The sequence below is a fragment of the Alligator sinensis genome, unplaced genomic scaffold (assembly GCF_000455745.1).
Source record: "Alligator sinensis unplaced genomic scaffold, ASM45574v1 scaffold161_1, whole genome shotgun sequence".
NCBI classification, from domain to species: Eukaryota; Metazoa; Chordata; order Crocodylia; family Alligatoridae; genus Alligator; species Alligator sinensis.
This window is the reverse complement of record NW_005841974.1, coordinates 3,126,344-3,141,996: the sequence shown is the minus strand read 5'-3', so window position 1 is coordinate 3,141,996 and position 15,653 is coordinate 3,126,344. Positions and strand designations below refer to the sequence as shown.

Below are 15,653 nucleotides of genomic sequence, written 5' to 3'. Positions count from 1 at the left end.
GAAAAACAGCTGTGTGAAGGTGTAAAGTTTCTGGTGAAAGACTATCCTGACAATGTTGATGTTAACCTTGTTGGACAAATAAGCACTTCCATGCTTATATCAAGCATAATTATTCAGATAAAGGACATTTATGCCACCAGGACCTGTATCAAGTCATCATCCAAGATAAGATTCAGTTGGCTTTCCCTAATGTAGAAGCAATATTAGCAAAATTTCCCTAATGTAGAAGCATTAGACTCTTTTTGAGTCTAATGGTAACAAACTGCTCAGGAGAAAAACACCAAATATAAACTGTGAACAACAATGCTGTAAGAAAAGCTGTCTGCACTAAGCATTATGTGCATGGAAAGTGATAAACTTCATAGCTTATCATCTGAGGACATCATCAATGACTTTGCTCTCCAAAAATCACAAAAGAATATGATTTAAATTTTATGTGATGTGCAAACAGACATAGTACAGGTTGTATTGCTGCTTCCATTTAGTAAGTATTTCATAATGTAAATAGGCTTATTGCAAGTTATATGTTTTAGTTAGATTATTAGTTTTTTGTTACACCTTTGCCTATGAATATATGCAAATATAAAGCTTTAATATTTCTATTTTCATTGTCCCTTCTGTTAGAATAATATACATTTTTTGGTAATGCTATGAGGCCTCTTAACATAGCTTAGGGCCCCAGCATGTCATAATCCGTCCCTAGCCCTAAACCCTAAGCTATGGGACAGATATGACTAGGAGCACCTTCCACTCTCCTCTTAAAGTTATCTCACTGAACAGCCAAGAAAGGAATCATCACTGGACCAGAAGAAGAAGAAACAAAAGGAAGACCAAGAAGGAACAGAACCAGAAACAGCACTATAATGAGGACTGCCTCTCAAAGGCTTTCCAAAAAGTGCATTCTGGGCATCTAGTCCAACCCCACAGGCAGGGAGTAGTAAGTCTCAAGCAGATTGAACACCATATAGAAAAGCCTGCTCTCTGCCCTGAGTGCTGTTTAGGCGGTTTTTCTAATGACGCAGTTACTCAAAGTGCACAAAAAACAGTAGAGAGGCTCCCTCTACTCAAACAAGTTACTTTCCTGAGATCCAGAATCAGGCTTCTTCTGGATTGTTCTCCTATCCCTAAAATGTTTTCTCTCTTGGCTTTCATCAGCCTACCCTCAACTGAAAAGTGTTCTCAGTTCTGTGAGGCCAAGTAATTAGGCCACTATTCTGTGAAGTGGGAGACCAGGGTTCATGTACTCTCAAAGGGAGTAAGCCTTGAATATGGGTCCCCCAGTCTCCCCATCAGGGGATGTGCTCGAATTACTAGGCAGGTGGGATGCAAAGATGAAATGCAATAGTGCTGAACAGTTACTAGTTGTAGGTTTTGATAGACTTATTTTAAGAGCTTATGCTGCATCTCAGCACAACCATGCAGTGTAGATGTTCCTAGGGCAGCAGTAAATTACTTCCAGATCTACACAGTAGGGACACACTTAGTTGCATAGGACAGAACTGTAGATACATAAGGCATTTTGTCATGCCAACGTGATGCAAGCCATTACACAAAGCAAAACAGAATTACTTACACACCTAAAAGCTGCATGTTATTTAGGGGTATTATCGTGACATAAACGTTGGCTCATAATGTACATGTGTATTTCAGCATGCATTTGTATGTTTTGGCTATCCAAATATTCAGATTCAGACTCACCAGTACAAGAAATATGGGTCTCTTCTGCTCGGTTATTACATGACTGAGGATCCCATGATTTTGATGGGCACTGCCAAAGGGATTGGTGATTTTCATGGCATCCAATGTGGTCCAGCCACATGGGGCCAGAACCTTTGCCATATGCAAAATCTCTTGCAAGGTCCCCTCCATCTCCGCATCCCAGCTGTCTGCATATAATTGCTGCAGTGACTCGAGTCATCTGATTGGAGCAAATGCTCCCCCATCTACCATTGTAGAAAACCTCCAGCCGCCCGGCACAGCCATCACCATTTACTAGCCTCAGATCCGTGAACTCTAAAAAGAAATGGACAAAATGGAATATTTGGTCTGATTATAAGGTGAAACATGTACTGGAGGGACATGTCTGAGTAAGTGGGGATAACAAAGCAGGTGCTCCCAAGGCTTGAGGGGCCCGATCCTGCCCAGGAATTTCCAGGGTGCGCCCCAGGGTTTGAGGGGTCTGGTCCTGTACCCTACATGCTCTTCCACCATAAACAGACATGGACCACAAGAGAGCAGCCTAATTTATTACTATGAAAAAAGTTTATGGTAACTCAAAAGTGACATCTGTTTCCATCCTTCTAGACACTGCAGGCTCATTATAAATACAAGGGTCACCTCTGAAAAGTATCTATGCACGTGAAGAGATATAGCAGTGACTGCTCCTTCTCACACTAGAGAAAAGTATGAAATTGCCAGTACCTGTACGTGAGAATTGATAGGAAATGATATTTTTCACTAGGTGTGCATTTTGATGGTCTTGGTATACAGATAGGTAGTAGAGGGGCAGAGACAGCTCTGGAGAATCTCTCTTATTCTCAATTATTTCCACCAGCATCAGCAAGTTTCCTTAATTCCATGTAACCAGACTCATGAAAGCAGTCTCAGAACTCACCTGAGCAAAGCACTCCTGCATCCTCCCTGTGTCTGCAGTTGTGCTCACCCCATCCCCTGGAAGGGCACTCCCAGAACTTGGATTCACTCCCAGTGCAATTCACATCATCCAGCCAGATCTGCCCTGAGCCTCCTCCATAATGAGCAGAGAGAGCTGCCTCGATTGCATGTCCACATCCCAGCTGTTTGCAAACTACATCAGCATCTGACTTGTCCCAGAAATCATCACAGACTGTTCCCCAGATGCCCTGGTAGTAAATCTCCACTCTCCCAGCACAGCGACCTGGCCCATTTATCAGTCTGATCCTCCTGCTTTCTGAAAAGAGAAATCCCAACTATTAAAATAACTGAGCAGCTTCCTTGCAAATCGAAGGCACGATAATGGCTAATATTCTGAAATGGATGTAATCACTAGGGCTGTGCAAAGCTTCAGGTGGTGATTTGATTCGGAGGAGATTCGGCCCAATTCCGTGACCAAAATGCCAAATATGAATCCAATCAGGGGACCAGTTTAAAGGTCCAAATCGATTCAAAGCTCTCCAAAGCTTCAGGAAAGATTCAGAGAGCTTTGATGATTCGGACAGTCCCCAGTGGCTGCAGCAGGGAGCTGCAGCCAGACTCTGAGCTGGTAAGTAGACGGAGGGGGAGGAGGGTTTGGGGGAGGTGGGAGGGGACCATGGGGGGAACCCTGCCAGCCCCATCCCCTCCCTGCTCCCTCAGGCCCCACAACTTCCGCCTTTTCCCCCAGCGTCCCCATGGCTGCCCCGATCCCCCCCTTCCGGCAGGAGTGGTGTGTCCCGGGGTTTCTTCAGGTTTTTTTTTTTCTTAAAGGGCCAGAGCTGACCCATGCAGGGCTCCTATTGGGAGGCTGTGGGAGTGGAGAGAGGGTTCAGGGGCTCATGCAGAGCCCCCCCTACAGGGTGGGGCAGTGCAGGGGAGCGGGGGCCCCCGCCCGGCAGCACCTGCTGAGTCAGGACCTTTTTTCCCCCCAAGTGCCAGGAGCTGGGGTGGGCGGGGCGGCCATTGCTGGGCTGGGAGAGGGGCAGGGGATGGGCCTGGCCTGGGTGATTTGGAGAGTCAACTGCTGCTGAATCTCCAAACTATATTCAACTGAATCGAATCAGGACAGCGATTCGAATCACCGAATCGAATCACTGTCCCCCGAATCGGCCGAATCCAAATCCGAAGCGAATACTAGCTGCTTCGCACATGCCTAGTAATCATTTGTCCTTAAAAAAAAAATCCTGGATAGAAGAAAAAACTAGAATATTTTCAAAAAGGTTATAAAGCACCAAGGGTAGTCAAGGAATTAATTATTATTATCAGTTAGCAAATCTCCCTAAAGCTTTAATTTATATTAAATTGTTGAAGAATTTGGGAGGTACTTGTGGTACAGAAGATTAAGGAAGGCAATTATAATATCAGTTTGTTATAGGCATAAAGTGAAAAAGGTTATATCTGACTTTTGTCAGCAGAGCTATGGGTGATGAGTATGAAAAAGCCACAATATAGCCAAAATAGCTATGTTGTCAAAACTATTGCATGGTATAGATGATATCATTCATGGATGTGCTTTAACAAAATTGGAAAACAACTATTTGCTAGTGTAAGCTGACTCTCCACAAGGAGCTTTGTACAGTGATTTAGACAGAACCCTTATAATGTGGACTAACCATAGGGATTGAGTGCTACTCCCATTGAAGCCAAGGGCAAAACTTCCTCTGACACAGGAACTTGAATAGGCCCAAATGCACTCTAGTTACATAGCAGTTTAAATCTTCATGGAGAAAGGAGGTCAGCTGGAAGGAGGTGGGGGGCAGGAAAAACATTACAGTGCAAGAGGGCTGGAAGCTTCTAAAGGGCACCAGGACCGGACATAGGCATGGGCGAACTGGACGGCTGCCCGGGGCCTGAACAGAAACGGGGGGAAGAATGGTAATTTTTATTATTATTATCATTATCTCTAGCGAAGTAGGGCCCAATACTAAAAGTTCGCCCAGGGCCACCAGGAGTCTAGGTATGGTGCTGAAGGGCACAATATTGGAAGCCCAACAAAAAGCTGTTCCAAAACAATGGAAGCACAAAAAGAATGGTAAGAGGCCCATGTGGCTGCACAAAGAGCTTTTATGATGCCTTAAATGCAAAAGGGAAACATACAGGCAAGGGAAAGACAGACATGTCACCAAGGAAGCATACCAGGAAACAGCAAGAACTTGCAGGGACAAAATAAGGAAGGGAAAGGTAAAAACTGAACTGTGCCTGGCGGGGGAAGATAAACCCAACAAGAGGTTCTATAAGAAAGACCAAGGAAGCTGAGGGTTCGCTAGTAACTAGTCAGGGGGAACTCTTAACAAAAAATGCAAAGAAGCCAGAGCTGCTCAACAGCTACTTTGTTTCAGTCTTCACACAAAATTTAGGCTGCAACAAGCCACCTAATAAGAATGATTTGCATAAGGAAGGGGACAAGCTGAAGGATTAGATCACAAAAGAAACAGTCAGAGTGCTTTGGTGGGTCTAAATGAATTCAAGTCAGCAGGGCCTCCTGAATTTCATCTAAGAATACCAAAGGAACTGGCAGAAGAGATCTCAGAGCTTTTAGCAATAATATTAGCAAAGTCATAAGAGACAGGCAAGGCACCAGTGGACTGGAAAAGGGCCAACATAATGCCCCTCTTTAAAAAAGGCAAAAAGGAAGACTCATAGAATTATAGCCATACCTCCATACCTGGGAAATTACTGAAATCCATTTGCAAGCATCTGGAGAAGAAAAAGCTGATCACAAGCAGTCAGCATGGATTTACTATGAACAAGTAGTGCCAAACAAATATGATGTCTTTCTTTAAGAAGACAGCTAATTGGGCGGATGACAGGAATGGAGTGGATGCAGTGTATCCTGACTTCAGCAAGGCTTTTGACAAAGTCCCACGTGACCAACCATCTCATAAACAAATCAGAGAAATGTTGGCCAAATGTTGAGAAACTACTATAAAACAATTTGGCTCAATATTCATAAGCAAAGGGTAATTATATATGGGTCCATCTAGGAATAGCAGGAAAAACTGAATGGATTCCCACAAGTAACTCTCTAGGGTCAGTGTCATTTAGTATATTTATTAATGATTTGGATGTGGCATAGAGTTTCTCAAGCAAATTTGCAGATAACACAAAGCAGGGGAGGATTGTGAACCCACTGGAGGATGGGAGTGCAGCTCAGAGGGATTTTGACAAATTAGAAAACTGGGCTTAAGTACACATTATGAAGTTCAGTGCTGAAAATGCAAGGTGCTACACCACAAGAAGAATAAACAAAAACAAAGTTAAAAAAAAGGTGACACATGGCTGTATGGCAGTACTATGGAGAAGAATCTGGGAATATTGAGTGTGCAGTGTGATGCATCTGCACAAGAGGCAACAGTGCTTCTTTACTTGGTACTGGTTAGACCTCACCTAGAGTATTGTGGGTGTGTCTACACAAAATGCTATGTTGCTGAAGTAATGAGCTATGGTGACATAGCTCATTGCTATGGTGATGTAGCATTGGTGGGCACAAACTGTGACACCGATGCTATGTCGCCATACTAAATGCGCAGACCAGTGTGTAGGGGCATGGCCAGTGTGTAATTTGGGGCTCCACATATGGAGAAGCTGAAGAAGGTTCAGAGGTTAGCAACAAAAATGGTAAATGGCTTGAAAGACAAGCCATACAAGGAAACGTTAAAGAAATAGACATGTTCAGCCTATGGAAAAGGCACTTAAAAGGAGACATGATAGCAGTCTTCAACTAACTGAAGGCCTGCCAGAAAGAAAAGTGAGAATACTTTTTTTTTCTGTTGCTGCAGAAAGCAGGATGCAGACCAATGGCTTGAATCTGTGGCAAAGTAGGTTGTGATTGGGTCTGAAGCAGAGGGTGTGGACCTCTTCCTTGGATCTCTAGAACCTATTTTAACCTTGTAGCAACATGACACTGCCAATCATTGTCCCCCTATTTTGGCTGTAACAGGTTAGAGTGCTATCTATGCCTTGTAAATTATGTGACAGCGTTGACAGTGTAATTTTAGTACTAGGTTGGACAAGGATTTGTATGGGATGGTTTGGATAGGGATGATGCTGCCTCAGACAGAGGAATTGGACTATATAACTTTTTTAGGTCCCTTCTAGCCCTACTTTTCTTAAAAATTATGACATGATTCTATGTACCAGTAGGTAGACACCAAAAAAATCTTTTAATGCAAAGATCCCAGTGCTATAATTCAATGCTTATTTTACTGTGTGCTTTTAAATTAATAAATTTGCCAGGATATAATGACAGATGTATCTATTACACAAGTAACACACAATCAACAGCAAAAAAGGGTCCCATCAGAGAATTCTTAGTTATTTTCTTTTCAGTGAAGCAAATTACATTATAAGACTGGACATAGTAATGTCACATCATCAAATCTAGTTTTATTTAATTCCTGAGTAACTGAGCCAGTATCAATGACACTCTTGTGCTTCCTTGCCCTTTCGGATTCTGGAAAGCACATTATTTAAGATTTTCCTAATAAGAAGATATCACACTTATTAAAACTGCTTAGATAACTGGTTCTTTTTCCTAGGGGGAAAAATGACACAAATAAGTAACTTTCATCTGTATTATGCTGTAGTCTTTTAAGAAAACCTGAACATTTACGAGGAAAACAGGCTGCTTATGAATATTAACATCCCTTGTAAAGATTTTTCACATGAAAAAAAGTTTCAATAAAATATTTTTTCACCAAATCTAAGTATAAGAAGGAGATCTTGCTTAGGTTCATAAGTCCTATGCTATTGATTTTATAATAAAATACATGCATTTATTTCCATATAGGCCAAAGCATATGGCCCTGGGCTCCACATTCTGTTTGCAATCTGGTGAGCTCACAGCAAGCCCTTGGGATGGCTACATTCTTACCAGTGAGAGCATGTTTGTAGGATTTTCAGGGTAAGTCACCTGAGCAAACAACGCCAACATCCTCAGTGATTCCTGCTTGCCTTGTCTCAGACAGAAAGGGACTGCAGAGCATCAGATGAGACTCATTTCCTGCACACTGGACATTTCTCAGCCCTACGGGGCCTGTCCCTCGTTCATATTTCAGGGGGATATAGACTTTTTCAGCAACTCCACACTGGAGCTGCCTGCACACCACACTGGCATCCTTCATGTCCCACTGATCATCCAGGACTCTGCCCCACATGTCGCCAAAGGCAATCTCAACTCGCCCATCACACCGGCTTTCTCCATTCAACAGTCTCAGTGACTGAGAGTGACCTAAGCTCAGGAGAAATGGGAAATGCACACAATAAAACACATTATTCTTATCCCATTAGAAATAATGTACAGGTGTGAACTGAAAGACAGGTTTCTATGTATAGGAATATAAAACACGGAAAAAACACCTGGTCATTGATCTGAATCCACCACAATTGTAGGTAACCATATAATACATGTTAAATCCAACACAGTTGACAAGAACATCCATTCTGACAACACACACACCCCCGCCCACATGTTATAAACCACAAAAAAATCTCAACACACTGTAACAAACCTAAACCTTTATGACAAAAATTTAAAAACCTCAAAACACAATGTATCACAGGAAGAAAGCAGGAGAGACCATCAGAAATGTCAAGATCAGGATCTCCTGCTATAAAAAGGAATAAATTAGGTAAAATATTCCTAGAGGATCCCCTGAAGGAAACCACACTTATATGTAGAATTAAGGCAAGCACACAAACAAACAAGTAATGACCCTGGCCAATCTAAGCAGAGAGAAAGTCTTTCCTTACCACATATCCAACAAGCAGTTTGAACCTGAATACATGAACAAGAGACACTAACCAGACAACTGCAAGGTTTCTTAATGCCACCAAAACCAGTCATATACCCCACTGAAACTCCCATCTCTAGTATGGTCAATCTCTGTTTCAGATGAAGACAAAGGAAAACAACACAAATAGAAGAAAAGTATGCATTAGTGTGGGAAAAGGCAGGCAACCAGTGGAATCAAAAGATTAATTAAATTCAGTATACACATGGTGCAACAAGTATTATAAAGCACTTTAAGAGATCAAGGGGGAAAGGATAACACAGGAACCTGGAATCTTATATGAAGTGAGCCAAATCCTAACCTCCTTTACTTGCACACACAAGTCAAATAATTCCCCACATTGTAAACCAGGACCATCAAACATGGTCCACGGGCTAGATACAGTAACTCCCTAAAACCCTTGGGGCTCTGAGTGGACTAGGGAATTTAGGAGCAGGACTAGCTGCGGGGCAGAGCCTACTGCAGAATCTAGGACTACAGCGCCCTGTTGGATATAGCTGTTGCTGGCAACAGGGTGAGCAAGAGCTGTGCTGACACAGCCCTTCTTGCCCTGCAGTCACTTGGCCTGATGTTTGCACTGCTGCCACCACCAGTTGTGCTGCTGCCACAGCCTCTGACCCTGGCACCACCACCACAGCTTCTTGCCACACTGATCTGTTCACAGTTCACAACCCTCTGTCCTCCCGTGGACTCCTGCTTTCTCTCTCCAGCACCCTCAGAGCCTCTTTCCTTCTCCACAAGCACAGAGCAGCGCATGAGCAGCAGAATTGTTACAAAACTACAGCAGTCAACCAAGGGACTAACTTACCCAATAAAAAGAAACAACATTATCGGGAGCCAATCAGAGAGCACTTTCTAGGGCCTGCTGCTAGACCCAGACAGACATCTTCTCTTGGAATAAAAAAGATATCTAGATGTTATACTTACAAAACTATTTACAGCAAAGTGCGCTCACATCAAGCCCCACAAAGTATTCCCTGCAGGATTTCCAGGCTATAACGCAGCCCACTTAGCCTGTCTGTTTGCATCATACAACTCACCTGAGCAGATAACACTGGCTGTTTCTCTTGGAGAGCAGGAGGGATTGCCCAGTGCAGCGTGAGCACAGTCCCATAGGCAGGACTCAGTCCCTTCGCAGTGAAATACATCTCTCCATAAAGTTCCATCCCCTTCCCCAAAATGGGCACCTCTCAGTATTGACTTGGCATCACCACACCTCAGCTGACGGCACAGGACATGGGCAGCTTGCAGATCCCATTGGGAACCACAGAGGGTTCCCCATGTGTCTCCATATCGAATCTCTACTCTCCCAGAGCACTCGGTGCCATTCACTAACCTTCCACCTGGGCATCCTGAACACAAGGGAAAATGAGTGTCAAAGTGCATGCGGGTAAAAATGAGCAATCATGGCATAGGAAGCGAGAGGGAAACTGGAAGGATTTCTCTTTCATATTCAGGAGTAGAAGTTATTCTACTTGGGCATACCAGCACATAAACACACTGATTCTTCACCACGTTACTCAGTGAGAAAGGAAGACAAAGGACTTTAGTTCTCATGGTACATTACCTATAGAACTGTAGGTTGCAAGAGATCTGGCTGGTGCAAGAGCTTCAACGCAGGAAACACTTTGTGTCAGATCACTCTGACAGCCTGGCCCTGTCTCTAGGGTTGCCAGCTCTGTTCAAATCTATTCTGGGAGGTTTCCAGAACACCAACATACCCACGACAATGTGAACGTGCCCACACTCTTGCATATATCAGTTATGGGTTACCGTGCATAGACTTTACACAGGAAGGCAAATGCACATTACAATTACATTTTAAAAACCCACTGGACTACTATATCATTTGGATTCAACATTTAATATTTATTTTAATGAATCATTTATCTCCTGGGTGACTCTCGGCAGTCTTCTGGAGATTTACATCTCATTCCTGGAGACTCCAGAGCAATCCTGGAGGGTTGGCAACCCTACCTGTGCCTCTGTAAAGCGCAGATTTTCTTCCTTCCTGCTGCTGCTTACCTGAACACACCACACTGGCTGCACTCCCACGGGGACACTCTGCAGCACCCAGCGCAGTCACAAGACAGTCCCTCCTGCGGGATTCATCCCTTTCACAGCCAAAGGTGCCATTCCAGACAGGCCCATCTCCCTTCCCAAAGAGCTCCCTTCCTGGGATTGATAAGGCAACTCCACAGTCCAGCTTCTGGCAGAGGGTATTGGCAGCCTGGAAATCCCACTGGGAGTCACAGAGGGCTCCCCAGGTGCCCCCATGACGAAGCTCCACTCTCCCTGAACACCTTGTGCCATTTGCCAGCCTGTATCCTCCATATCCTGAGGAGAAGGAGAAGGGAGCTTAGCAGCAATGTTTTGCTAAAATAATTATCCCCAGAAATGCATAGAAGGAGGCCCAGTGATCTGGGATCAGTAATAATTATTTCCCAAGATAACAGTGAATTTCTTAAATCAGGGCCTACAGACTATTATCAGGCACTGATTGCCTGTCTTTCTTTCCCTGTTAGTTCCAAGAATAAGTAAGAAGATTGTACAGTCATTCTTTCTAGCAGCTGGGACCCTAAAAAAGGTACAAAGATCTCTGGGAAGGATACAGTAGAAAAAGACAGAAAGGAAAGGAAAGATGCTAAATATCCCATATGTTGGGAATATATTATTTATATTTTAAATCCATTGTCTTTCCTTCTTACCTGAGCATATAACACTGACGTCATCAGAGTGGGAGCATGTCATATTAGGAAGGAACACCCTGTGGCAGTGTGTGAGGTGAGACTCATTCCCCATGCACTGGAATTCTTCCTTCCAGATCAGATCATGTCCTTCTCCAAAGTGAGCTCCTCCTAGGGGGGCTAGAGCCCATCCACACTCTAATTCATTGCAGATGACAGTAGCAGCTTTGTGATCAAAATGTGAATCACAGACTGTCTCCCAGCTTTTTCCATGTTCTACTTCAACACGTCCTGAACAGGTAGTGGCTCCTCCAACCAGCCGAAGCCCAGTAAATCCTAGAGAGGAAATAAATGTACCAATGAAAAGAAGCTATACTGGCATCTTATGATATTTCATACACTCTCCCCTGAAGAAAAAGAAGGCATTCTCTTTTTCTCTCAACAGAATGTCATACATTCAACATATTGTCTAACTTTATTCCAACTGCATAGTTCTCCCAATAAAAGAAATCACCCTAAGGGTTCATCTGCATGTTCTATTAATTCAAAGCTGGCTTACTGCACAGTAAAAATACTGTACAAGTTAGCCTACCCAGGTGCAGACCTACACATGCTCCTTCTTGGAAGCAGATTTGCTCCTGCCCTGCTCTGTCCCCTGCATCAGCCAGAGGGAGCTCCAGGTTCCCTCTGGGTACTAGCCTGGAGGTTGGCAAGGAGCACAGGGCTGGTCCCCATGCAGACAGGGCCAGGAGTGGTCTGCTGGCTGCAGTAGCAGCTGTCTCTTGGCCCCGTAGAAATCAGAAGGGGTCCTGATGTGCATAGGGTTGGGAGACAGCTGCTGCTGTAGAGGTCTCCAGCCCCATGTACATGGGGACAAGTCCTGTGCCCAGCAGGGCTTCCCCACATAGCCCAGAGCTGGCTGGAACTGTCCTGCTTCTGGAAAGCCTGGATCTGGCTGGGACTTGCCCCTCCCCCACAGCTCTTTCCCAGCCCCCTGCCTCAAAATCAGGCAATTGGGGCATAGGACTGGGAAAGAGCTGCAGGGGAGGGGTAGGTCCCAGCTTCCTGCCCAATCCACCAGTGGAACAGCTAGCAGTGAGCTCCTAGCTAGGTGGGGAATCCCTGCTCAGCCCAGGGTGGCCAGGAGCCATCCCACCAGTGGATGGAGACCCTGTCAATCCCTGGCTGATTGGGGATTTCCCACCCAGACAGGGGCTTGCTGTTAGCTGCCCCACCAGTGGGAAGCTCCCAATCACCCCGGGCTGAGCAAGGATTCCCCACCCAGCTGAGGGCTCACTGGTAGCTGCTCCACTGGTAGATCTCCAATCCCAGCACTGCTCAGCTCCCCACTCCTGTAGGGAACCATGAGCCCCACAGTGCCAGAATGGGGGCAAGAAGGGCAGAGAATGACCCTGAACAGTGCCAGGGCTGGGTTCCTTGCTGGTGTGGCTGGCCAGGAATAAATTTGCTCCTGGTCAGAGTCTACACAAGCTATTGCACAGTATCTACTGGACAGTTAATTTAGTACCTGTATTTACAGGTACTAGCTAACTGTGCAGTAGACTAATTTACTGGGCAGTATTTTATTAGCACAGTTACTTGATCATGCTTTACTGCAGGGTAGATTAGTATACTGTACAGTAAAGTGTCTCATGTAGATACACCCTAAGAAATCCTTGCCTCTCAACAGTAAAGAAACTTTTAAACAGGCAAAGCCTTTTTTCCTACCTGTGGTAATTCCTCTGTGACACAGAAAGGGCAAACCCTTATTTGACTTTCATGTTTGCCTAAGGATCACATAAATAGCCAAGTAACTGCAATTTAGCACTTTTGCACCAGGTGGAATAGGATCACCCTGCACACACATTTTCTGGATTTAAGGTGGAGGCGGGAGAAGCACGACAGCATTGCCACCTCTTAACCCAGGGTATAAGCTCCTCGTAGGAAGTTTGAACCTGACTCTCCTTCCTCTTCACAAAAGTGCTCTAACCACAAGACCAAATGGTAAGCATTGTTTAAAGGAGGGCTGTCTATCTTCAGTATGGCCAGAGGCTGCAGGCAATACTAACATGCAGCCCCTGGGCCACACACTGTACAGGCCACATTTGGTTGGGGCAGCCCTCTCCCTGGATCCACTCCCATCATATAGATTGCACTGCTGGCATATGGCCACCAGTAGGACAGCCTTGGCCTGGCTCAGAGTATTTTCTAGTCCTCCTCTGGAAGTTAACTGACTGAACAATCAAGAGAAAAAGTTATAGGCAGCCAGCAGGACCCAAAGCCAGCGGGTCAGTGAGAGGGAGCTATGCCATGGAAGGACTGAGACTACAGGTTGTAGCATGGGCCCCTGCTCCCAGTGTTGCAGAGACAATCTCAGTGCTGTTTACCCATTTTAACCAATGAATATTAAATACAATTTACATTGGGACAACTTCAAAAGGAGAGCTAGAGGGTCCATGATTCAATGTCGTGCCTGTAACTTTGTGGATAGAGCACTTTGCTAGGAAGTTGAAGCTTCAGGTTCAACCTTCCCCTTCCACATCCCAAGAATGAAAAGGATCTAAAAGCTACCTCTTCTGCTCCCTGGGCAAGTGCCACAGCCATTCAGGAATTAACCCGAAACCTAGCAGGACTTCCCTCTGACAACTAGCACCCTGTTAGCAATGTTTTTTGTGCAACTGGAGTTTCAGGGCTTCTACAGTGATACTTGGGGCCTTGTCACAAATGAACACTTAGAATGTGCTTTATTTATGGTTACCATGTGTCTGGATAGCCTGAGAGGGTGAAGGGTACCAGCAGGGCCAGGGGCTGCAGGTCGGGAGTGAGGGGCACTGGCAGAGCCAGGGGGCTGTGGGCGGGGAAAAAAAGTGTCCACCCGACAGGTATCCTCTCCTCTGGAACTGGAAATATGATAACCCTACTTTATTTAAATCATAATAAGTGTTACCATATCATAATAAAAGTTAGAACATGTTCTGATAAATCACATAATATTGTTTACAAGGGTCTCTAATACAGTCTCCATCTTGCTGATTGTTAGTCCCAGCCCTGGCAACACACCAGCACCTTGAACTAGCTCCTGCGAACCTGGTATTTAGTAGTTGTAAACATGGGAGGCCAGGGTCTTCAACCAGCTCCAATGCAGTCCCTAGGCTGGATAACTGTACCTGAGCAGTTCAAAACTTCAGTGATGTGCATGGCCTGGTACTAACAATCAGCTAACTGTTGGTCCCAGTCTATGGATTCACTAGAGCCAGTTCAAGACCATATCCCCGCATGTTTGCAATTCCTATAAACTGTGGTTGCACTGTACCACAGCTGATTCAAGATACCAGGGCTTGTTTGAGACTCTGGTGTGGTCCTGGGGCCTTAGTCTTCACAAATAATGTAAGCTGCAACTCAACAGCTAATAATTCCTTGGGTAAAGAGAAGACAAGCTGAGGGATGAGATAACAAAAGAGACAGTCAAAAAGCTTTGGATGGGTCTGAAAGAATTCAAGTCAGTATGGCCTGATGAACTTCATCTGAGAGGACTGAAGAAACTGGCAGAGGAGATCTTGGCACCCTTAGCAACAGTATTTACAAAGTCATAGGAGACTGGAGGCAAGGCACAAGAGGACTGGAAAAGGACCAACATAGTGCCCCTCTTTAAAAAAAAGCAAAAAGGAGAACTTAGGGAATTATAGACTGGTTAGCCTCCCCTCAAAACCCAACAATTTCCTGTCATAAAAAAGTCCATTTGAAAGCTAATCACCAGCAGCCAAGATGGACTTCCTACGGACAAATCATACTAAACAAACTTCATCTTCTACTTTGACAAAATAACTAGCTGAGTGGACGAGAGAATGCAGTGGGTATAAGGTATCTGGATTTCAGTATGGTTTTTCATGACCTTCCCAAACAAGTTGAAGAAATGTGAGCTAGATAAAACTACTACAAAGCAGAAAGACAACCTGCTCAGTAGCCACAAATAAAGGGTAATTATAAATTTAAACTGAGATCACCAGGGGACGGGCCATCAACTACTAGTACAAGCCCAAGAAATGGCAACCTTGAAACCAGTATACCAGGCTACAAAAGGAAGCATTCTCTGACACCAGCCAAAGGGCAGGTTATTCCACAGCTCACCAGGAAGCTTCAGGCCTCCAATAGCAAGCTTAGTTGCCTGTGCACTGTGGCAGAAATGCCCCTGTCAGTGCCCCTCTCCAGAGATCTGTCTCCACCAGCCTGGGAGGCTGCTGTTGAATCCCTCAGGGCAGGGATCTCCCATCTTGTCTACATGACAAAAGCCTGGCGCCTGGGAGGCGATGCTCTGGTCACCTGGGTGTGGGGGGGGGGTAAACCCGGCCCTGCGCGTGGGCCCAGGTAGCCAGGGAGGCTTTGTAGATTGGTCGGTTTGTAGCCAGTATTGGCAGCTTTGATTGGACCAGGCTGCTGAGGTCAGAAAGGTTATTTAAGGGCCCGGGCCAGGAAGAAGGCAGCCATTAGCTATGCGGGCATT

General features: G+C 45.0%; 1 protein-coding gene across 1 annotated transcript in view; it reads right to left on the bottom strand.

Annotated features, from left to right (window-relative positions):
* The window catches only part of LOC102373055 (antigen WC1.1-like), a 53,868-nt gene that overhangs the window by 22,387 nt on the left and 15,828 nt on the right, over positions 1 to 15,653 (bottom strand). Inside the window, exons 4-9 of the mRNA XM_006020989.3 lie at positions 11,174 to 11,488; positions 10,491 to 10,802; positions 9,506 to 9,817; positions 7,586 to 7,903; positions 2,615 to 2,929; positions 1,699 to 2,013 (exon numbers count right to left, since the gene is read on the bottom strand). Of these exons, the coding sequence (XP_006021051.3) occupies positions 1,699 to 2,013; positions 2,615 to 2,929; positions 7,586 to 7,903; positions 9,506 to 9,817; positions 10,491 to 10,802; positions 11,174 to 11,488 (1,887 nt within the window). The remainder of the gene's footprint in view (positions 1 to 1,698; positions 2,014 to 2,614; positions 2,930 to 7,585; positions 7,904 to 9,505; positions 9,818 to 10,490; positions 10,803 to 11,173; positions 11,489 to 15,653) is intronic.